The 23,661-nt window shown below is 47.9% G+C and overlaps 1 protein-coding gene across 1 annotated transcript in view; it reads right to left on the reverse strand.

Moving 5' to 3' along the window:
- The window catches only part of LOC309562057 (store-operated calcium entry regulator STIMATE-like), a 161,666-nt gene that overhangs the window by 42,326 nt on the left and 95,679 nt on the right, over window positions 1-23,661 (reverse strand). Inside the window, exon 3 of the mRNA XM_082266168.1 lies at window positions 2,965-3,060. Within this exon, the coding sequence (XP_082122294.1) occupies window positions 2,965-3,060 (96 nt within the window). The remainder of the gene's footprint in view (window positions 1-2,964; window positions 3,061-23,661) is intronic.

Genomic DNA, 23,661 nt, shown 5'->3' on the forward strand with positions numbered 1-23,661 from the left:
TTTTGCCACTTGCGATTCAATCCGTAACCATTTTTTTCTATTCTGTATATGTATAGATTTTCTATGTTTACATGCATATATGTATTTTGCATCCCTACTTTTTGATAAAGGTTTGTTCTTCTGTAAGAAATTATATATCTTTTGAATAAAATTTCTACTTTTTATACAAATCTGTTTGGATTGCCATTAAAAACCCATATCATGAGGATTCAGTATGTAGTTCAATCGCTAGAATAAAAGGAAGGTCTGCTTTGAAAGCATGCATTACAATCGTTTTAGTTAACTCCCCCGGCCCCTATCGCCAATATAGCACCCTGCCCCCACCCCAGGAGGTGGACCAGACCACCCAAACAGCCCAAACATATGTGGAGGGGGGGGGGGATAAGATGGGGGACAGGTGACAAGGGGGGGTACCTGACGGGAAGGAGGGGAACTCGTCGGTCCGCATCCACCCCAAAACCCTCCAGGGGGAGAGGGGGGGGCAGCTACGCACCTAACTAGGAACCAGGCAGGCACTGCTCCAGACAGAACCCCTCTCCATCGAAATGGGGGGCTGTTGGCCAGGAAGAACGTTGCGGCTTGGGCCGAGGCCCGGTTGTTTGCGACCTTGCAAGGTTTTTAACTCGCAGGCTAGCCCCTGTCCAGAGGGGCTATATCACGGATGACCTAACGTGGATCTGAGGTCTGCGCACACTCGCTTGGCAGAGTGGGGTGACCAATGGATCTAGATTATCCAGCCCGTCGCCCAGTCTGACAGTTGATTGTAGATCTCACAGGAAAAATCCAGGAGAAAGAAATCTATCTAAAAAGAAAAAATTGCTAGAACCAAAGATCCCAGCAAGGAACTAGGGCCTTACTCCTGACTAGGCAGAAAAAAAAGCTGAGTGGCTATAGCAGAGAGAGGGAGTATACCCCCTGGGACTGCCCATGGGTGTAGTCAGAATTATTTTCTACCTAGTGTCCTACTCCTGTATGGGGCAGTATAACCCAATGGTTATGGATATCAGGAGCTGTGTCCATCAATTAAACGAAAGAGAAAACCGTCCGTTAGGCTTACCGGTAACTGTGTTTCTACAAAACTTCCAGGACAGCAAACACATGAGAGATGAGAATCTCCACCCTATAGGAAACACAATCAGGTCCCACCCTTACCCTTGTCCCTCAGTTGTAAAAAAGTATGTCTCCAACCGACTCACAAGGGATGTAAAATCACTTAAGTACTTACCACCTATTGTATACATTCTTTCCTCACCCTTTTTAACAGGGCGGAAGTAGGCCTGCCACCCTGGAAGGTTCGTAGAAACACCGTTACCGGTAAGTCTAACGGACGGTTTTCTCCTCTCAACTTCCAGGATGGAAAACACATGAGAGGATAATAAAGTAACCACAGGCCTACCTTAGGGTGGGACCGCCACCTGTAGTATCTTTCAACCAAAGGCTAGGTCTTGCTGAGACAGCACCTCCACCCGGTAGAGCTTCAGAAAAGTGTCATGGCTGGACCAGGTGGCTGCACTGTAAATCTGTTCCCAGGAAGCTCCCGCTTTTTCGGCCCAGGATGTTGCCAGTACTCTTGTGCTTTCAGCTTTGCTGGCGCAGGAATACCTGAAACCTCATAAGACATGGTAATGGCTTGCCTAATCCACCTGGAGACTGAAGGTTTTGACGCCTGCAGTCCTTTTCTTGGTCCAGAGTAGAGGATCAAAAGGTAATTAGATCTCCTAAACTCCCTGGTCCTCTGTAAATAAGTGAGGAGGCAGCCCTCTGCTCTGAGGAAGAGGTAAAGCCTCGAAACGTGTTAGCCGTCATTCTATCAAAGACAGTGGACACTAACAATGGACTCCGACGTTTGAATTTGATATGCTGGTTTAAATCTTCTGTTTGTGAGTAGCCATTTTTATTTTGTACTAATAAAGCCTTACTGAGAATTAAACGCTAGGCTGGTGCGCCCTTTCTTTGGACCTGCCTTGGAAAGTAAACTTTCCTGGGAAGAAGGGCCCTCTTTAGGGGTTAGCTTACCCGGTTCGGTCACCTGGGGGAAAGCCACAGAGGTGCGGAAGGACTGGGTAGTGGCTAGCATTTCCTCCTGCATAGACTTAAGGAAATCTATCATCAACCCTGAGGCTTCTTTACCAGCCAGTTTGGTAATACTCCTGTAACAAAAGGGCTTGGTGTGAGATCTGGGCAGTCTCTCCCCGCAATTACCACTTTTTAGTGCTAGCGGATACAGGGGGTGCTTTATCAGAGGCCTCCTGGGTTCCACCTGGGGATTCTGCAAGAGAAGAGGAGATAAAACATAAGATCATTCTTCCTGCCCCATAGTAACTTGGCTACAGGCCCCGCTGGGGGAGAGCATAGGAACTACCAGGGAACTAATCCTGACACTGGTTTCAGCCCCAATCGGAAAGGAAAACGGCACTTACCGGGCTCCGATCTGCTTTTTACTGTAGCCACCTGAACCGACCTTCCCTCCTCCTTCTCCATGAGGTGGGTTGTGGCAAGTTTCATGTCTTTGGCAGTTTCCTGGCCTCTTTCGGCCGGAGAGTGAGTCTGCCTTACCGCCGCCATGCTGGTCCGGCGTCTCCTCCGTACTCGCTTCCCTCTTCCGGGCCGGAAGGGGGACCATCCAACACAGAGTCTTCAGGTCAGAGAAAAAAATAACTGTTTTGCTGTAGAAGAAACACAATCAATACTGAGGGACAAGGGGAAGGGTGGGGCCTTTTAACAGCTGTGAACTGATTGCGTTTCCTGTAGGGTGGAGCCTCTCATCTCTCATGTGTTTGCCATCTCGGAAGGTGAGAGGAGAAAACAAGAATTCACCAGTAACTTTTCTAGCGATGAGCATAGTAGAATGTACCAGATTGGCTGCTCTGAAAAACAGACATTTCAGCTTTGCTCCAGTTTTTATGTGCCTGTCTTCTTTTCTTTCCCATTAAACCTCCACATATGAATTACCAGAATACTTACAGTGTACATGGATCCTCCCTGGTGAGATCTGATAAGTAGACATTCGCAAAGTGGATGAACAGCATTCCTATAGCCTGCTTTGATGTATCCAGGAACCTGCAGAAAGGAAAAAATATGTGAAGAAGAATAGCTTAGTGATAGTTTCTATGTTTCGAAAAAAAAAAAAATACTTTTACAGACAATTTGGGGGCATTCTCCAACACTGAACTTTAACAGTGGTCATAAGCAGTCCCACTACTTTCACCAAATCCTTTAAATGCTAGAGACAGGTTACAGTATTAGCTGGTAACCTATCTGAAATAGGAAGTGCAGAGTGAGGCAAGATAGACACAAGTCTTCAACCAGGCTTTCTTGTGCCCTCCCTAGCACCACTTCTTAAAGGTTGAATGGGTACATATGGTTGTCAAAATAACAGTAAAAATTTCTTGTCTAAGTAGATGGCAATTCTTAATGTAAATCAGTGGAAACAAATATAGGATGTGTTCTTGTAGACTTGTTTTAAGGGTACAAACTCTTGGTCTCTCATTCTGAGAGGTGGCTTAACTAGCTATTGAATCACTTACCTGGAACAAGCACATGGGACTACTCACACTATGCTGGGTGCACAATTGTTCCAGGAGATTGAATCACTAGGTAAAGGATTTAAAACGACAGCCTTGAAGCACACACCTTTAAAAACAAGTCGGCATTTGTAGCTCCCACATTACTTCCCTTGCAAAATCACCATGGAGAGGTGGAGATCTACCTGAACAACAGGGCCAAAGATCACCATGGTGCAGAGCAAAATGTTTTAAGCAAATAACCCAGCAAGGCCCCATTAAGTAAGGAAAGCTTTAAGATCTCAGGGGTCAGTAGTAATGCAGAGTTCAAAAGTGAGTATTCTGCGCCCAGCACTCTGCTCAAGGAAGAATGACAGGATGCTGGGGGCACTGCAGTCATATAAATCAGGATCTGAGGTCTAAGAGATGGCATGGCACGGTCAGGTGTGATCTGTCACATGCCCATAATCCACTGGTACATTACGGTCAACAAGTTACCAACCCCTGAACTACAGTAATATAAATCATTGTGATTATGAATGCTGGAAAAAAGAAAAATTGAGGTATCACCATAGTTATTATAGATTTGTATACTTTTACTGTTTTTTAAATATACGGAAAAAGAAAACATGTTCGCTATGGCAACTATATTATTGTTCTCTTCACAAATGAGATAACTGGTGCATTGTACAAGTGAAAGTATAACGTTTTTGATCAATTCTATTTACATCCATTAATGTATAACTTTTCACTGCTTGCATAAAATCTTCATTTTCAGAAAAATAAAAAACTGTCATACATGGTTTGTCCATGGTACGATGTTTAAAGAGCACATTGGCCATTCTAAAAATATAGACAAGCAGCAACTGTTCACTAATTGATACATTTACAAAGCCATATGCGCCACCTGCTTTCCCGAACTTAATAAAATATCAAACATTTATATACAATATTTACCTGACTGAAAAACAAAATAACGGAATTTTTGTAAAATCTTACCGTAAAATTCCTTTCTCTGAGTCCTCCGACAGTCGCCGCCCCTTCATAATCTTCACCAATGGGTAATTGACCTTTGCTCCGCAGGAGTAGCTAGGCAACAAGATTTGTTAATATCAAAGCTTTTAGCATATCACACTCCTAGGGGGCGGTCCCCTCAGTCAATACCTCCCTGCTTCCAGCATTCTCAACTCAGTTTCAGTAGCATAGCAGTAGAGTACATAAACAAACCCCAAAAGAGGGGCGGGGGCGGCAACTGTCGGAGGACTCAGAGAAAGGAATTTTACGGTAAGATTTTACAAAAATTCAGTTTTCTCTTACGTCCTCCGACAGTCGCCGCCCCTTCATAATCTTCACCAATGGGACGTCCCAGAGCAGTGTAGACATGAGGGGTGGGAAAAAAACGCAGCCGCGCATAAAGCAACGCAGTACCCACATCAGAGAAAGGAATCTTACCAAGGTAAGAGAACCAACCTGGCAACAGGAAAACGTGCTCAACAGGAGCAACAACCCAGGAAGAACAAGTAACCCAGGGGTAAAAACACCCCAACAGCCAAGGGCCCAAACAAGGGACCCTAAGGCACTGCCGCACTAAGAACTTTACGGCCAAAGGAAGCATCTGCCGATGCCTGAACATCCACTTTGTAAAATTTGGAGAAGGTGTGAACGGACGACCAAGTCGCCGCCTTACACACCTGGGCCACAGAAGCCTGATGACGAAAGGCCCAAGACGTACTCAGAGATCTGGTAGAGTGCGCCTTCACAGGGAAAGGAGGAACCTTCCCTCTCAAAGCATAGGCTTGTACAATCGTCTGTCTGATCCATTTGGCGTAGGTAGCAACCGACGCCGCCATGCCCTTCCGAGGTCCCTCTGGAAGGACGAATAGGGAATCCGACTTGCGAAAGGACTTAGTCGATGACAGGTAAACCCTGATCGCCCGAACAACATCCAAGGCATGCAAAGCCACCTCCTTCGGATGCTTAGGCTTCGCGCAAAGCGAAGGCAAGACAATGTCCTCATTCAGGTGAAACTCCGAGATCCTTTTCGGAAGAAAAGATGGGGTAGGTTGCAAGACCACCTTATCCTTGTGAATCACCAGGTAGGGAGAGCTGCAGGACAAAGCCGCCAGCTCCGACACCCTGCGAGCCGAAGTGATCGCCACCAAAAAGGCAACCTTTTTGGACAACAGAGACAACGAGATCTCCCTGATCTTTTCAAAGGGAGCCTGTTGTAACACGGATAGAACCAAGTTCAAGTCCCATGGAGGCAAAGGTTCCCTCCTAGGAGGGGCCAAACGTCGCACCCCCTGAACAAAGGTGCTAACCAATGAATTAGACGCCACAGGGCTTTGAAAAAGAACGGCCAGCGCAGAAATCTGACCCTTAATTGTGGCCAGCGCCAAACGCTGGTCCACTCCAGTTTGGAGGAAAGCCAACACTCTCGACACCGAGTATGATCGAGGGGAATACCCCCTGGACTCACACCAGGCAAAGTACGCTTTCCAAGTACGGTAGTAAATTCTTCCCGAAGAGGCTTTTCTAGCCTTGATCAAAGTGGGAATGACCTCAGGGAAGAGACCCCTATCCTTCAGGACCTGGCTTTCAACAGCCAGGCCGTTAAAGCCAGCGACTGTAAAGCAGGATGGAATATCGGCCCTTGAGACAGAGGGTCTTCCCGAAGCGGCAGGCGCCACGGAGCGTCGACTGCCAGATTTACGAGGTGTGCGTACCAAGACCGGCGAGGCCAGTCCGGTGCCACCAGAATCACCGCGTGCGGTTCCGAGACCAATCTGCGAAGCAGCCTGGACAGCAGCTGAATCTGTGGAAAGGCATACATCAGACGATACTGATGCCAGGGCGCCACTAACGCGTCTGAGGCGTCAGCCTGAGGATCGCGCGTCCTTGCCACGAACCTTTCCACCTTGTTGTTCAGACGAGACGCGAACAGGTCCACATCCGGAAGACCCCACTTCGCGCACAACATCTGGAAGACATCCGGGTGAAGGGACCACTCCCCCTGGTCCAGGGCCTGGCGACTCAGATAGTCCGCCTGCCAGTTCTCCACCCCCGGAATGTGCACAGCCGTTCTCGCCGGGACGTGTGTCTCGGCCCACGACAGAATGCCGTTTACTTCCCGAGCAGCACGGGCACTCCTGGTGCCCCCTTGATGGTTGATGTAGGCCACCGCTGTGGCATTGTCCGTCTGAACCCGAACCGGACGGCCCTGAAGCCGTTCCGACCAGTACAGAAGACAAAGTTTTATCGCTCGCAATTCCAGAATGTTGATCGGAAGGGAGGATTCCTCCTCCGACAAAGTTCCCTGGGCGGACAGAACGCCCAGAACACCACCCCAGCCCGACAGGCTGGCATCCGTGGTGATCACCGTCCACGACAAAGGACGAAAGGACTTGCCCACCGACACCGCCGGGGACTGGAGCCACCACAAAAGACCCCTTCGGGTGTGGCGGCTCAACGAAAGCTGCCGATCCAGAGATTGCGGACGCTCGTCCCACTTGGCCAGGATCTCCGCCTGAAGACCCCGCGTGTGAAACTGGGCGAAGGGAATTTCCTCGAAAGCCGAGACCATTAGACCTAGACATCTCATACATGTCCGGAGGGACGAGCACTGAGTGTCCCTGAGGGACCTGACCTCGTCCTGAAGTGTCCGGAGCTTGTCTTCCGGCAGGAAGACCTTCGCTTGAGCAGAGTCCAGGATCATCCCCAGGTAGGGAAGACGAACCGACAGACACAACGTTGATTTTGGAAAATTTATCGTCCAACCGAACTCCTGCAGAGTCTGCATCGTGGTGGACAGGTCGTTCACCAGGCCCTGACTGGTCGCAGACCGAAGCAAGATATTATCCAGATATCCCAAGACAGAGACGCCCTGGACTCACAATAAGGCCAGGATCGGCGCAAGCACCTTGGTGAAAACCCGCGGAGCCGAAGCGAGACCGAAGGGTAACGCCACGAATTGGTAATGATCCTCCGCAATGGCGAATCGAAGGTACCTCTGGTGACCCTCGAAAATGGGGATGTGAAGGTACGCATCCTTCAGATCGATGGAGGCCATGAATTCCCCCGGACTCAGGGCAGCCACCACTGAGCGCAGGGATTCCATGCGGAACTTGCGAACCCGCACAAAGCGGTTCAGAGCTTTGAAGTCCAGAATCGGACGTACCTTGCCCTCCTTTCTGGGCACAGTGAACAGATTGGAGTAGAACCCCCGAAATCTGTCCCGATGAGGCACCGGAACCACCACTCCCTGGGCCCGCAGGTCCCGCACCGCCAGGTGCAGATCCTGCAAACGCTCCGGAGACAGCTGAAGATTTGAGGGAAAAAATCTGCTCGCCGGCCGAGAGAGAAACTCGATCTTGTATCCAGATCGAACGATTTCCTGAACCCACCTGTCCCGAATGCGGGCCAGCCAGGGTTGAAGAAAACCGAGCAAACGTCCCCCCACCCCAGAACCGGGTGAGGGCGCCCCTTCAGGCCGAACTGGTATGGGCAGCGGACCCGGACTGGCCGGACTTCTGCTTACCTGCCCACGGCTTCTTCTGGGAGCCTTGGCCCTTGAAGGGCTTGCCCTTGTATTGCGACCGAAAGGCACGAAAGGACCCCTGAGAGGGCCTAAACGAGGTATTCTTCTTACCGCGAACAAACTTCTTGTGAGTGTGGGGTAAGAGAGTGCTCTTACCCCCGGAAATTCCCTTTATCAGAGTATCCAAAGACTCGCCAAAAAGGCGAGATCCCGCGTAGGGAAGATTAGCTAGAGTCTTGCGAGAGGATTGGTCAACCGACCAACATTTCAGCCATATTAGGCGACGGTTCAACACCGCTACACTGGAGAGGCGTGCAGCCAAAAGGGACTAAATCCAAGTCCGCATCGCACAAATACATGACACCCTGATGAATCTGATCTACCATAGCCAATGTTGTCGGCGGAGCAGAGTCAGCCACCAGGGTGCGCCTGAGCACCTGCGTCCAATCCGCAATAGCTTGGGCTGCCATAATGGAAGCAAAAATAGGCTTCAGCATAGAACCAGCAACCGTATAAGCATGACGGGCCAGAGACTCCAATCTCCTGTTCGTAGGGTCCCGGAACACCGGGGTATCCTCAGCAGGAATCGCAGTGGATTTATTCAAAACTGCCACCGCGTGATCCACTTGAGGCGGCACACACCAACGCTCATCAGTGGTGGGTGTAAATGGATAACGCAGCTTGAACTTACTTGGCACAGTAAAGGGCTTCTTTAAATTGCGCCATTGCTCATCAACCGCGCGCTGAAATTCCACAGGGCAGAGAAAAACCTGCGCTGATTTGCGTTTCCTTTTCGTCCCATAAGAGGACATCAAAGCAGGAGGACATGGTTCATCCTGCAGATGCAAGGTTTCCTTGATAGAAGTAATCAACTCATCCATAAGTGCAAGCTCTTCAGGCGAGCCAGGGGGAGAAGTATCAACTCCTTCTACCTCAGCCTCCCCCTCGGACCCCACAAGGTCCAGAGATGAACGAGACCCTGAGAAGGGCACTCCAGCCATAGCAGCCCCATCGCCCTCTGAATCAGAGGAAATAGATAACCTGGGCCGTTTTGCGGATCGATCAGCCATTAGCATCTGCACCTGAGAAGCCAAATTCGCTACAACAGCAGCCAGATCAGCCCCCTCGGGGGATGCAGCAGCCCCTCGGCCCCCCACCAGGGTGGGAGGAAACTTGCAATCCTGAGAATCCATGCCCCAATATCAACTGAAATAAAGGACTGCCCCTTTAAGACAGCGGCGAGCGCAGCCCACCGCACACTACTGTATGTACCGACCCCCGCAGGGATAAGGAGCACTGAGCAAGGAAATACAGGATAAGGAAGGTAAAAAACCTGGAGAGAGCACACAGCTGCTGCCACCGATCGCTGTTCCAGTGAAAAAGGAAGTGATGCAATGACTGACCGACCTATATTGCCTATGAAGGCTCCACAAACATGGCCGCTCAGCTGAGGAATTAAGGCAACAAGAAAATGGCGCCGACATGAGCTTGCATGATCGACCGCTGCTAAAATGGCGGCGTTTGGCGCCAAAACACACCGCTGTATTAAACAGGGCCGGTTACCACAGTTTTATCCGAAACAATGGCGGACCGCATCAGCGGCCGCCGCACAGCATGTCTGAGCCCAGTCTGCCCATACAGTACACATAGCAGAGCGGGAGAGCCCCCCCGCAGCCCACAGAAAGGCAGCTATTCCACACAGGAATCTGACAGGGAGCGCACTCACACAGACATGTGGGTCACACAGTCACAGACTGACACCCAAACAGACAGGTTTACTTACCATTCCGGATGGCGTGGGGAGCCGTCTTCAGCGACCAAACCACTGTACGGAGAACAGGGAGTGTCGCAGCCAGGACGCAGTGGATTGCGGTGCGAAACCGCAAATGGCGTCCGGTGAGGTAGCCACCTCACAGGCAGCATCCCTGCAGCGAACAGGGATGGGTCGTTCAATATGCCAGGGAAAACCTGAGCTGAACGCTCGATGGCAGGCTGGAGAAACCCCTGGCTCTCAGCCCTGGGATCCAGGGTGGCCAGTCCGAAACCCAGCTCCGCATGATCTATCTTCATCCGAAGAAAACTAAACTAATGCTGAGAAAAAAACAGCTAAGTAAAAGAAAGAGAAAAACACTTGAAATAAAATCAAAAAGAGGATAGAAGGCTGAGACTGAAAGCCCCTGCACAGGAACAGCCAGCTACTCCTAAGCTAGGCAATTGAAAACTGAGTTGAGAATGCTGGAAGCAGGGAGGTATTGACTGAGGGGACCGCCCCCTAGGGGTGTGATATGCTAAAAGCTTTGATATTAACAAATCTTGTTGCCTAGCTACTCCTGCGGAGCAAAGGTCAATTACCCATTGGTGAAGATTATGAAGGGGCGGTGACTGTCGGAGGACGTAAGAGAAATATATTTTTTAAATGTTTAATCTTTAGTCCTGTGCCTATTAAAAGCATATATACAAAACAATATACAACCCCGTTAATCTAATAAATATGCTTGAGACCTAAAATTGTGGCTTTGTGCAATAAGGGCAATTTAGCCTATGTGGTACCCTTGGCAGAACCTTTTTCATAACTTTCAGTAGGTGAGACAGAATTTATGTCTTCCTAATAAAAAATGGAGGGCACCATATTCACGGAGGACAAATTAGGTCGCACGCACACTGGCAGGCACCATAAAAGTACTTTCAAGTACTGACTGGTACAGTGTGTAAAAATAGAGGTTCTCTTGCCACTGCAGGCAAATGTTTAAAGAGAAAGGGTGAACAAGGGTCACTAAAGACTAGACTAGTTGTTATTGTTGTCTGTGTCCACACTGGGAAGATTTACTTTTCTATTTGTACTGGTCACCACTGTCACCAACAGAAAGTGAGAAGTCAGACATTTTAGGCCAAAAAATGCTAATTTTATAGGCAATTAACATTTTTTCCTGACTCTAAGCCATGCACACGTAGGCATTTACAGGCAGAAAAAGAAATGCAACACCAGCACGGTCAGAAGAAGAGCATTGAGTTAACAACTTAAAATTGCGCTTAGGCATTTTTGCATTTTAACAGCCGCGATAAATGAATATTCAGGCCAAAAGAATGCATTAACGTGCATGCAAAACGTGGCTTTGGATGCATTTTTTCGGATGCATTTCCCTCTCCTGGAGCGAAGGCATCCAGCAGAGGAAAAAACTGGATTTTTGTAAGAACTTACCATAAAATCCTTTTCTCTGAAGTTCGACAGACACAGCTCCATCATCTTTAAACCAATGGGTTATGCTCCTCCTATCAGGAATAGGCACTAGGCAGGAAAAAAGGTTTAACCACGCCTATGGGGCTGTCCCTGCAGGCATAACCCCACACACTCTGCTATCAGCAATCAGTTTAATTGCAAGAAGTGTTTAGAAGACAAAAAACCCCATTCACTCAGAAGTAGAGGGGTGGGCGCTGAGTCTGTTGATGAATTTCAGAGAAAAGGATTTTATGATAAGTTCTTACAAAACTCCAGTTTTCTCTATCGTTCATCGACAGACACAGCTCCATCATCTTTAGACCAATGGGATGTCCCAAAAGCAGTATAATCATGAGGGGTGGGAAAACAACGCAAGAAGACGTAATTCCCCAAAGGCTAAACCTAGCCAACCAGGTAACATGGAACAACTGGAGCTCATCTAGAAAAAAAACATACACCCTGAAAGAGAAACAAAAAAAGATTCTCTTTAAACAGCAGCCTGCAAAACCTTGCGTGCCAAAAGGAAGCATCCGAAGATGCCAACACATCTACTTTGTAGAATTTTGTGAACCTATGCACAGACGACCAAGTTGCCGCCAGGTGGCGAAAAGCCCAAGAGGCACTTGAAACTCTAGTAGAATGCGCCTTCACTGGGAAAAGAGAAACCTGACCCTCCAGTGAATAAGCCTGAACTACTGTCTGCCTGATCCATCTGGATATGGTCGCAGCAGATGCAGCCAATCCTTTACAAGGTCCTTTGTTAAGGACGAAAAGAGCATCTGATTTTCTAAAAGACTCAGTGGTCTCCAGGTAAACCCTGATTGCCCGAACCACATCCAAAGAATGCAAGGCAAATTCCTTGGAATGCTTGGGCTTGGGACAGGGTGAAGGCAGCACAATGTCTTCATTCAAATGAAAATCAGAAACCACCTTAGGAAGAAACGATTGATTAGGTCAGAGTACCACCAGATAAGGTGAGTGGCAGGACATCGCCGCCAATTCAGATAAGGCCTCAAAGGGAGGCCTTTGAAGCACCAACAGCACCAAATTGAGATCCGATGGAGGTACCAGGGATCGCACCAGAGGAGTCAGATGGCAAACTCCCTGCACAAAAGTGTGAACCAAGGACTTCACCGCCAACAGCCTTTAGAAAAAAATAGCCAAGGCGGAAATCTGGCTCTTGATGGTGCCCAGAGCCAAAACGTTGATCTACACCCAATTGTAGAAACTCCAACAGGCGAGACACAGAAAAGGAACAGGGACCCCCCCCCCCCCCCCCCCCGAGACTCACACCAAGTAATATACGCCTTCCACACTCGATGATAAACCTTCGTGGAAGAAGACTTCCTTGCCTTTAACCCCGTAGGAATCACTGACTCCGACAGCCCTCTTTAAGCACCTGGCTTTCAAGCCAGTGACCGTAAAGTAGGAGGGAAGATTGATCCCTGAGACAGAAGATCTTCCCTGGGAGGAAGTTTCCAAGAGACATATGCTACCAGCCTTACAGGCCTCTATATCAAGACCGACGAGGCCAGTCTGGTGTCACCAGAATGACTGGAATTCCTTCCACCTTAATTCTGCGTAGCAGTCTCGGAAGAAGTTGATTGGAGGAAAGGCATAAATCAGACGATACTGACCCTAAGGGGCCACCAAAGAGCCTGCGGCATCCGCCAGAGGATCCTGAGACCTTGACACGAACCTCTGCACCTTCCTATTGAGACAGAAAGCCAACAGGTCCACATCGGGGGAGTTGGCTGCGTTGTCCTGTCGGTCCCCTTACTTGGTGGTCAACAAGGTTGTCTCGGGGTTTCATTTGAATGAGGACGTTGTGCTACCGTCCTCATGTCCTAAGCCTAAACATCCTAAGGAAATTATATATAGATATGTGTAGCGCTATCCAAAAAATTGTGATAATAAATCATAGAAAAAGTTATTAGCATAATTGTGTGACATTTTGAACCAAATAGTGAACTCAATCAAAAATGGTTATTAGCATACAGTGCCTTGCGAAAGTATTTGGCCCCCTTGAACTTGTCGACCTTTTGCCACATTTCAGGCTTCAAACATAAAGATATAAAACTGTAATTTTTTGTGAAGAATCAACAAGTGGGACACAATCATGAAGTGGAACGAAATTTATTGGATATTTCAAACTTTTTTAACAAATAAAAAACTGAAAAATTGGGAGTGCAAAATTATTCAGCCCCCTTAAGTTAATACTTTGTAGCGCCACCTTTTGCTGTGATTACAGCTGTAAGTCGCTTGGGGTATATCTCTATCAGTTTTGCACATCGAGAGACTGAAATTTTTGCCCATTCCTCCTTGCAAAACAGCTCAAGCTCAGTGAGGTTGGATGGAGAGAGTTTGTGAACAGCAGTTTTCAGTTCTTTCCACAGATTCTCGATTGGATTCAGGTCTGGACTTTGACTTGGCCATTATAACACCTGGATATGTTTATTTGTGAACCATTCCATTGTAGATTTTGCTTTATGTTTTGGATCATTGTCTTGTTGGATGACAAATCTCCGTCCCAATCTCAGGTCTTTTGCAGACTCCATCAGGTTTTCTTCCAGAATGGTCCTGTATTTGGCTCCATCCATCTTCCCATCAATTTTAACCATCTTCCCTGTCCCTGCTGAAGAAAAGCAGGCTCAAACCATGATGCTGCCACCACCATGTTTGACAGTGGGGATGGTATGTTCAGGGTGATGAGCGGTGTTGCTTTTACGCCAAAAATAAAGTTTTGCATTGTTGCCAAAAAGTTCGATTTTGGTTTCATCTGACCAGAGCACCTTCTTCCCCATGTTTGGTGTGTCTCCCAGGTGGCTTGTGGCAAACTTTAAACGACACTTTTTATGGATATCTTTAAGAAATGGCTTTCTTCTTGCCACTCTTCCATAAAGGCCAGATTTGTGCAGTATACGACTGATTGTTGTCCTATGGACAGAGTCTCCCACCTCAGCTGTAGATCTCTGCAGTTCATCCAGAGTGATCATGGGCCTCTTGGCTGCATCTCTGATCAGTCTTCTCCTTGTATGAGCTGAAAGTTTAGAGGGACGGCCAGGTCTTCGTAGATTTGCAGTGATCTCATACTCCTTCCATTTCAATATTATCGCTTGCACAGTGCTCCTTGGGATGTTTAAAGCTTTGGAAATATTTTTGTATCCAAATCCGGCTTTAAACTTCTCCACAACAGTATCTTGGACCTGCCTGGTGTGTTCCTTGTTCTTCATAATGCTCTCTGCGCTTTAAACAGACCTCTGAGACTATCATAGTGCAGGTGCATTTATACGGAGACTTGATTACACACAGGTGGATTCTATTTATCATCATTAGTCATTTAGGTCAACATTGGATCATTCAGAGATCCTCACTGAACTTCTGGAGAGAGTTTGCTGCACTGAAAGTAAAGGGGCTGAATAATTTTGCACGCCCAATTTTTCATTTTTTTTCATTTGTTAACAAAGTTTGAAATATCCAATAAATTCCGTTCCACTTCATGATTGTGTCCCACTTGTTGTTGATTCTTCACAAAAAATTACAGTTTTATATCTTTAGGTTTGAAACCTGAAATGTGGCAAAAGGTCGAAAAGTTCAAGGGGGCCGAATACTTTCGCAAGGCACTGTAATTATGTGACACCATCCAAAGTGGTTAATAAAATAATAAATTCAAGTCCATATAAGTCCATTTAGAAGCAATCAATCCAAATGAATGTGCAAAAAAGGAAATTGATAAAGAAAGGAAGCACAAGTCCCAGCAGGCGAATCCAAAAAAGCTGCTTACCAGATGTTGTTAGTCACCCTACTTAATGGATAGACCTCAGCACGCTTAATTAGTAATACAGGGAAAATTCTGCAAGGTGTGGATCAATGCAGGATGTAGCATAGGAGACATTCAAAGTCGGGTACTCAGAGAACATGTGTACAAGAAAATGACAGTAAAAGCAATCACATTTATTAAAACCAAAAGTTCACACTCACATGTAAAACGCCATAAGCAGACATGTATCCATATAACGCTGAGGAGCTAAGTGCTGCGGCATCCCCGCATTCACTCACAGAAGGCCGGCTCTATTTTTTGGATAGCGCTACACATATTTGTATATTATTGTTTTGGATTTTCTCTAGGTCCATGTGTGCTGCTTTCTGCTTTTTTTTCCTTTAAAAATATTATCACAATATTATACCACTACCTTTTTACAGCAGAAATGTACCCACTGTTATTTTAGGAAATTGCCTTACATTCTTTAGATGTGGTAAGGGCGATTCGGGTTTACCTAGCGGTGACTGAACCAATTAAGAAATCCGATTCTTTGTTTGTTCTTACGGATGGACCTTGTAAGGGGCAAGCTGCATCTGCTTCGACCATTTCCAAGTCGATCAGGCAGATGGCGGTGCAGGCCTACTTCATTAAGGGTCAGGTTCCTCCTTTCCCTGTTAAAGCGCATTCTACGAGGGCGCTTAGTGCCTCATGGGCCTTCAGGCATCAGTGGTTCAGGTGTGCAAGGCGGCTATTTGGACGTCTCTACACACATTCACAAAATTTTTAAAATTGATGTACTTGCATCTTTGGATGCGGCGTTTGGCCACAAGGTTTTGCAGGCTGCGGTTGCGGAGGCTTCCCCTTCTTGAGGGTGACATTTTTTTCTGGTGGTGTGCTCCGGTTGTTCCTAGTTGAGCTCCTGCTGTTACCTGGTTGGCTATGTTTAGCCTTGTTGGGAATTCTGCGTTTGCTGTGTTTTTTCCCACCCCTCATGTTGCACTGCTTTGGGACATCCCAATGGTCTGAAGACTTTAAGCTGTGTCTGTCAGTGAACAAAGAGAAAACTGGATTTTGTCTTACCGTAAAATCCTTTTCTCTGAGTTTCACAAACAGCACCCTCTTTTTGGGTTCAGTTATTTGTTCTTATGACACTGCTTGTTACAAACTGGATGTCCTACAGCAGGATGTGATGGTATACCCTTTGGGACTGCCCCAGGGGCGTAACCAAAAAGGTTTCCGCCTAATCCTACTCCTAGAGAGCAAGAGCATAAGCCCAATGGTCTGAAAACTTGAAGCTGTGTCTGTCAGTGAACAAAGAAGAAAAACGTTTTGGCTTTATTTATACTTTAAGCCCAGAAGGCTCATGCAAAAGTGGAGGGCTGGTAACTTCTGTACTGAACATGGCACTCTGCAGAGTTTGAACAGTCTGTTGACTGATAAGAGTCTGTGCTAACTGTTCTCTCAAAAGGAGGTCATCTTGGTATTCCTCAATGGGGATGCCTTGTGAACAATGCAAGGAAAGTATTGGAGCTAGCATTTGTGCACTGCACAGGCCAAAAGGAAGGGAAAATTACTGGTAATATACCCCAGCCTGTCCACGCAGTAGTGTAAGGCCACAGACACAAGCTTCATTTGTTGGGAGGACTGAACAGTCAGTTGGGATAGATCTAGGATCCCTAGACAAATCATTGCACCAGACACTCAAAGCCTGTCAGATGGAGATGGCCACAAAGGCAGGTTGTAGGGCAGAACCCACGAGGGAGAATAAGGAGGAGGTGGAGCCACGCATGAAGGAGTTGAGGAGTGTTGTGATTCAAGTTGGGGACAGTTGTCCAGGCTATGGCTGACTGGACTCTTAGGTGGTACACTGCAAGCCACCCTGGAGTTCCTAGTAGATCATGGGCTGGCAAGGCCCACAGGACCACTGTCCTTGCACTCATGATCCACCATACTAAAGCATTCAAGGAGGGGATTTCCCACAATGGGTACTCGTGGGCCATTGCTAGAGGAGGGAGGGTTTAATGCCATCTGTGACCTCACCACTGTAAGGCAGCAGGCAGCCTGTGGGTGAACATCTTTGAGGATTATGGAGATAGTGCAGTTTAGTGTGTGCACCCTAGAAATTTGTACGTGCATGCGCAGTGTGGCTACAAGAAAGAGGCCCATGCAAAAACAGTTGAGCCTACAAAGGGCTTTAAAAGTAAAAAAAAATATAAATAAATATGATACAGTCTCACTTCCCGCCTCTACCAGCCTGTGAAAGTGTCACGGCCAGAGCTTCGTGTAATCCCCAGCTGGGATGAACCGCAGCTCAGTGTTAAGATAGAACATCAGGCTCCCTCAACAAAAGGACAAAGCCCTGACTTACAGCAGGGGTTGTCCCAAAGAAGCCCTGCAGGCCTCACAAGGCAGACAAGCTACAGTGTGCCAGCCAGGATACAGGGTAAAAAGGCTCATTTAGGCAATCTTCACCCTCCCTGAACACTTTTGATCCTGCCAGAAAGCTGAAAACTTTCTGTGCTCTTTTTTTTCTGCTGGCTGTAAAAATAGCTCCCAACGGCCTTGAAGGACTACAATTCACTACTCTATCTTACATTAGGAGGTTCCAGTCAGGAATAATGACACTGGTGGGTGGGGAGGACACAGGCATCTATCACTAAGTGAAGTGTTGAATTCTGAAGGGGCTTGAAGAGGCTGCAGGGCTGGCACAAAGAGATCAGAGATATGGGCCACTCAAGAAGCGATGGCCTACTGCAGGGAGCTAAAAGTTTTATATGTTTAGAGACCCGAAAGGCTCTCTTTAATGCGGGGGGGGGGGGGGGGGTACGTTTTTAGTGAAACATTTGGAAAGCTATAATATGCACACTAATTCTCAGCGCTTAAATCTACCAGTACTAGACTACCAAAAAATTGGATTTTTGACTTGGCTTAAAATCCATTTCTCTGATGTTCATTGAGGGACACAGCTCCTCATCTTCTTGACTATGTGGGTTATACTGTCCCTACAGGAGTGGGACACTAGGCAGAAAAGAACTTGACTATGCCTATGGGGCAGTCCCAGGGGGTATAATCCCACTCCCTGCTATAGGTACTCAGTTTTGTTACAAGCAGTGTCAGAAGAAAAAACCCAACTCCATAGAGGGGTGGGTGCTGTGTCCATCAATTAACATTAGAGAAATGGATTTTACAGTAAGTCAAATATCCTATTTTCTCTTTCGTCAATTGGCGGACACAGCTCCTCATCTTCTTGACTATGTGGGATGTCCCAAAGCAGTGTCAAACATGAGGGGTGGGAACAGCAAGAAAAAAAAAAAATACTTCCCAAGGCTAAACATAGCCAACTAGGTAACATGGAGCTAAACCATAAAACAACTGGAGCTCACCTGAAAAAAAATTAAAAACACCCTCAAAGAGGACTGAGTCCTCTAACAGAAGCCTGCAAAACTTTGCGACTAAAGGAAGCATCCGCAGATGCCAACACATCAACTTTGTGAAAGTGTACACAGGCGACCAGGTAGCCGCCTTGTAAACCTGCAGCACTGACGCCTGATGACCGAAAGCCCAGGAGGCACTAAGCGCCTGAGTAGAGTTTGCCTTAACAGGGAAAGGAGGAACCTGAGCCTTATTAGAATAAGCCTGAATCAATGTTTGTCTAATCCATCTGGAAATGGTCACAGCAGAAGCAGCCAACCATTTGTAAGGTCCATCCGTGAGGACAAATAGGGAGCCTGACTTCCTAAAAGACTTCGTAGCTGCCAGGTACACCCTGATTGCCCGAACCACATCCAGAGAATGCAAGGCAATTTCCTTAGGATGCTGAGGCCTGGAACACAGGGAAGGCAACACAAGGTCTTCATTCAATGAAAATCGGAGACGACCTTTGTTAGGAACGACGGTCATGGACGTACAACCACCTTATGCAGGTGAACTACCAGGCAAGGTGAATGACAAGACAGCGCGCCAGCTCTGACACCCTGGGTGCAGCAGTAATAGCCACCGAAAAGGCCACCTTCTGGGAAAATGTAAGCAGGGGAACCTCCCGAATATTTTCAAAAGGAGGCTTCTGGAGAACTGACAACACCAAATTGAGATCCCATGGCGGCAATGGAGACTGCACTGGAGGAGCCAAGTGTCAAACTCCCTGGATAAAGGTACGCAACAAGGGATGTGTGGCCAATGGACGTTGAAAGAGAACCGCCAAGGCCGAAAGATCAGCGAGGCCAGTCTGGAGCCACTAAAATTACCGGAATCCCTTCTGCCTCGATCCTTCACAGGAGTCTTGGCAGAAGTTCGAGAGGAGGAAAGCCGTAAATCAGGCGATATCGACTACAAGGAGGCACTAAGGCGTCTGTGGTGTCGGCTAGAGAATCCCCGAGACCATGCCACAAACCTCTGTACTTTCCTGTTGAGACAAGAGGCCAACAGATCCACCTCAGGAGTACCCCACCAGAGACTACAGCTGATTAAATACAGCCAGATGAAGTGACCATTACTCCTGGTCCAACGGCTGTCGACTGAGGTAATCCGCTAGGCAATTTTCCACCCCTGTGCACAGCAGAGAGGGCAGGAAAGAAACATTCTGCCCACCTTAGAATACCGGCTACTTCCCGAGCCGCCAAGGCACTTCTTGTGCCCCCTTGTTGATTGAAATAAGCCACGGTCCTGGCATTGTCCGATTAGATTCGTACCAGCCACCCCTGAAGATGAATCGTCCAATGATCCAGGCAAAGTCTGATCGCTCAGAGTTCCAGTACATTGATCTTCCTGAGTCCAGACCCCCTGAGCACAATCTGTGCCGAGGACGTTTCCCCACCCGAACCGGCTGGCTTTCTTGGGGACGACCGTCCAGGACAGGGGAAGAAAAGATTTTCCCTGACAAAGTGCCGGAGAACGAAGCCACCAAACCAGGGACCCTCTGGTACTCCGGCTCAACAGGATCAGATTGTCTAGAGACTGAGGATTCTTGTTTCATTTTACCAGAATCTCTTTTTGCAGACACGGAACCGCCTCGAGGGTAAACACCATCAGGCCCAGCACCTGCGTGCAAGTCCGAAGAGATGACCCTCTGCTGGACAGCAGAAGCTGAATCGACTCCTGCAATTTCTGCAGTTTTTCCAGAGGAAGAAACTCCAGAAGAGCAGTCGGAGACTCTGCTTGCAAAAGCAGATCGTCCGGGTACCCCAGTACCGTGATCTCCCGCTGACGCAACAATGTTAGCACCGGGCCGATATTTTTGAGAAGACCTGAGGAGTGAAGACGAGAACAAAGGGTAATGCCGCAAACTGATAATGCTCCTCGCCCACAGCAAAGCGGAGGAAGCGCTGGTGGCCAGAACATATTGGCATGTGAAGGTAGGTGTTCTTGATGTTGATGGAAGCGAGGAAATCCCCCTGTTGTATGGACGCCACTACTGTGCGAATAGACTATTTGGAACTTCTGTACCTGCACAAAGCAGTTTAGCGCCTTGAGGTCCACAATTGTACGTACCTTGCCTTCTTTCCTGGGAACTGTAAACAGATTTGAGTAAAACCCTTGAAAACATTCCGATGTCAGAAATGGAACAATCACCCCTTGAAGTAACAAGTCTTGCACTGCCCCTAAGAGATCCCCTAAACGATCTGTAGACAAGCGCAGGTTGCAACAGAAAAATCTTTCAGGAGAATAAGATCGAAACTCGATCTTGTACCGAGAGCGAATTACTTTGTGGACCCACTTGTCCTGTATCAGGGAGGTTCACAGATCCAGAAACCAGCGAAGACTTCTTACACAGGTGAGGGCGCCCCTTCATGTAGAGGAAACCCTGTCTGCAGGTTTGGCAGACCCCGCTCGAGACTTGCCAGACCAGGTCCTCTTAGAACCCAAGTGGAGGCCCTGAAGGGCTTAGAACCCTTGTCTTGGGACTCTGAGGGACGAAAAGGCCGCTTGTGAGCCCAAAAGAAAGCCGCCCGTCTGCGATGGGGCTTCTTACTCTTGGAAGCCTGTGGAAGAAGAGTACTCTTTCCCCCTGTGAGGCCTTTGATGTTGTCATCCAAGGAAGCTCCTAACAGGTGATCCACCACAAAAAAGGAAGATCGGCTAGAAGCCTGGTCGGCAGACCAGCATTTCAGCCAGATAATACCCAGCAAGACCCCTGCTGAGACAGACAGTCTAGAAATCAAGGGAGCCGCATCCAATGAGGCATCACAGAAACTGTAGCCCTTGGACCAACTGATCCACCAGCTCCGCAAAGGCAGGGGGGAGCTGTTCCCCTTCCAGGTCCCAGTTAAGAAGTTTTCCCCACTCAGTCATAGCTTGCGACACCAGGGCAATAATAAATATCAGCCTAAGTGCTGAATCAGCTACAGTGAACATTTGGCGGGTCAAGGCCTCCGACCTCCAATCAGCTGGATATGTAAAGACCAGGGACTCTTCAACTGGAATTACAGTGGCTTTTTTCAACCCAGGGAGTCCACTACAAGAGGAACTGTCAATTTTTTAAAGAGGGAACCGTCATAAGGGTACCGCATTGCAAAACGCTTAGAGATTGCAAAAGTGCATTTAGGCACCCCCACTGTTTGGTGATAATACAGTCAAAAAAAGCGGGAAAGGGGAAAACCTTCGCCGCCTTGGAGGACCTGTGGGTGCCAAAGGTGACCCGCGCCTCCAGTGCTACGTTAGTCGCATCCTCCATCTTCAGGGTTTCCCGCACTGATACAATCAGCGCATCTACTAGCGCCTTTTTGTGCACGGCTAGAGGAACAGAGGAATCATTCTCACTATCTGAGCATGTATGGTGTGTGGACACAGACCCAGAAGGGTAGCTCGCATCCACAGCGGCCAAATCAGATTCAGGATCTGATGAGACAGAGGAAGCAGGTGAAGACGGGGTGATGCTTTGTACTAGCACGTTTTTCAAGGACCAAATCTACCAAGGACTCCAGTGCAGTCAGTGGTTGGGACCCGGAGGGTCTGGCAGCCTCTGAGAGGGGAATCAGGTGGTAAAATATGCTCCAGGGACTCCTATAATGGAGAGGGGAACCCACATAAAAAAGTGACTCACACTGCAAGGGACACCCCACCGTGCTGGTGGCACCACAAGGCCCAGGACAGAGCACTATCGCTGCTACAGCAGAGAAAGGGAGAGAAACCTAAAAAAATTAAAAAAAAAAAAAAAAAACTCACCACCACCGATTAGGCACATACAGCACTGAACTAACTGCACACCATGTGGCGATCAGGAAGAGAAATATCCAGGAATCAGCACTAGGGGCTCCCACCGCTGATCACCACCCATCTGGCTTTAAAAACATGGCCGCCGCAATTTTGAATGGGAAACCACAAGAAAATGGCCGCCGAGGCTACACAAACATGGCCGCCGGACTGTGCCATAAAAAGCTACAAGAAAATGTCAGCCCCGAGTGGCACCCGGGGGGGGAACCCCAGGAGCCTCGAAAAACGAACCCAACAGGAAGGGTGCCAGGCCAATCCCCCTCCCAACGTTTGATCATCCGGTTGCCAGCGGCGTGCTCCCCAACTCACCCTCATCTCCAGCTCAATACCCCAGACTGACCTAAACTGGTATGTCTACCCCATCGGGGGGTGACCAAGGCCTGCAGAAAACCGCCGAGAATAGGGGACACTGTCTGGGAAGGAGGGGAGCCCGGGGATCCGACCATCCCAGGGAGGGGCCCACGTCCACCCCAAAACCCTGCAGGGGAAGAGGGCGGAAAAGGTACTTACCAGCTACTTACCACACTAGGAACAGGGAGGGCACTGCCCTGGATAGACCACTGCTCCATCGTAATGTGGGTGCTGTCGGCCAGGAGGAACGCTGCGACTCTCACGAGACGTTTTTTTTACAATTACATTTTTTTATTTTATTGTTAGACATGTAAACAAGACAAATATTTACAATACATTACTCTGCACAAAAGAAAAATATTATCCATACATACAAACACACACAAAAAAAAAAAAAAAAATTATTTGGGAAAGGAAGATAAGGGGAATATCAATAAAGCAATTTAAGGACAAAAGAGAAGAAAGAAAAAAAAAAAAAATAGAATATCATCAAATAGTAAGTAAGTTCCTGCTTCTATCATTATGGAACTGGTGACATTGGCACGCCTACAGCATCAATCCAGGCTGACCACACTTTATCAAATTTTTTTGGGCAGTTCCTACTACCGTAGGTAAAACGGTAGAATGGAAGTGTTTTAGTAACGGCAGCTATCCAGGTTGATCGGGTGGGAGGTTCAGGTAACTTCTCACGAGACGTTTAACTCGCAAGCCAGCCCCCGTCCAGTGGAGCTACGTCGTCGCCAAACTAGCGCGGAGCTGCGGTCTGCACGCACTTGCTGACCAGACTGGGGGGACCCTCTGGATCTAGATTATCCAGTCTGTCACCCAGTCTGGATATTGATTGTAGATTAACAGGAAAAAAATAGAGGAACAAATTCCATTTAAAAAGAAAAAAAAATTGCCAGGACCAGAGATCTAAGCAAAGAACTAGGTCCTGACTAGGCAAAAAAAAATGTATATCTATAGCAGAGAGTGGGAGTATACCCCCTGGGACTGCCCCATAGGCGTAGTCAAGTTCTTTTCTGCCTAGTGTCCCACTCTGAAGATGAGGAGCTGCGTCCATCAATGAACGAAAGAGAAA

The sequence above is a fragment of the Pelophylax lessonae genome (genome assembly GCF_965119305.1).
Source record: "Pelophylax lessonae genome assembly, chromosome: 8".
Lineage (NCBI taxonomy): Eukaryota > Metazoa > Chordata > Amphibia > Anura > Ranidae > Pelophylax > Pelophylax lessonae.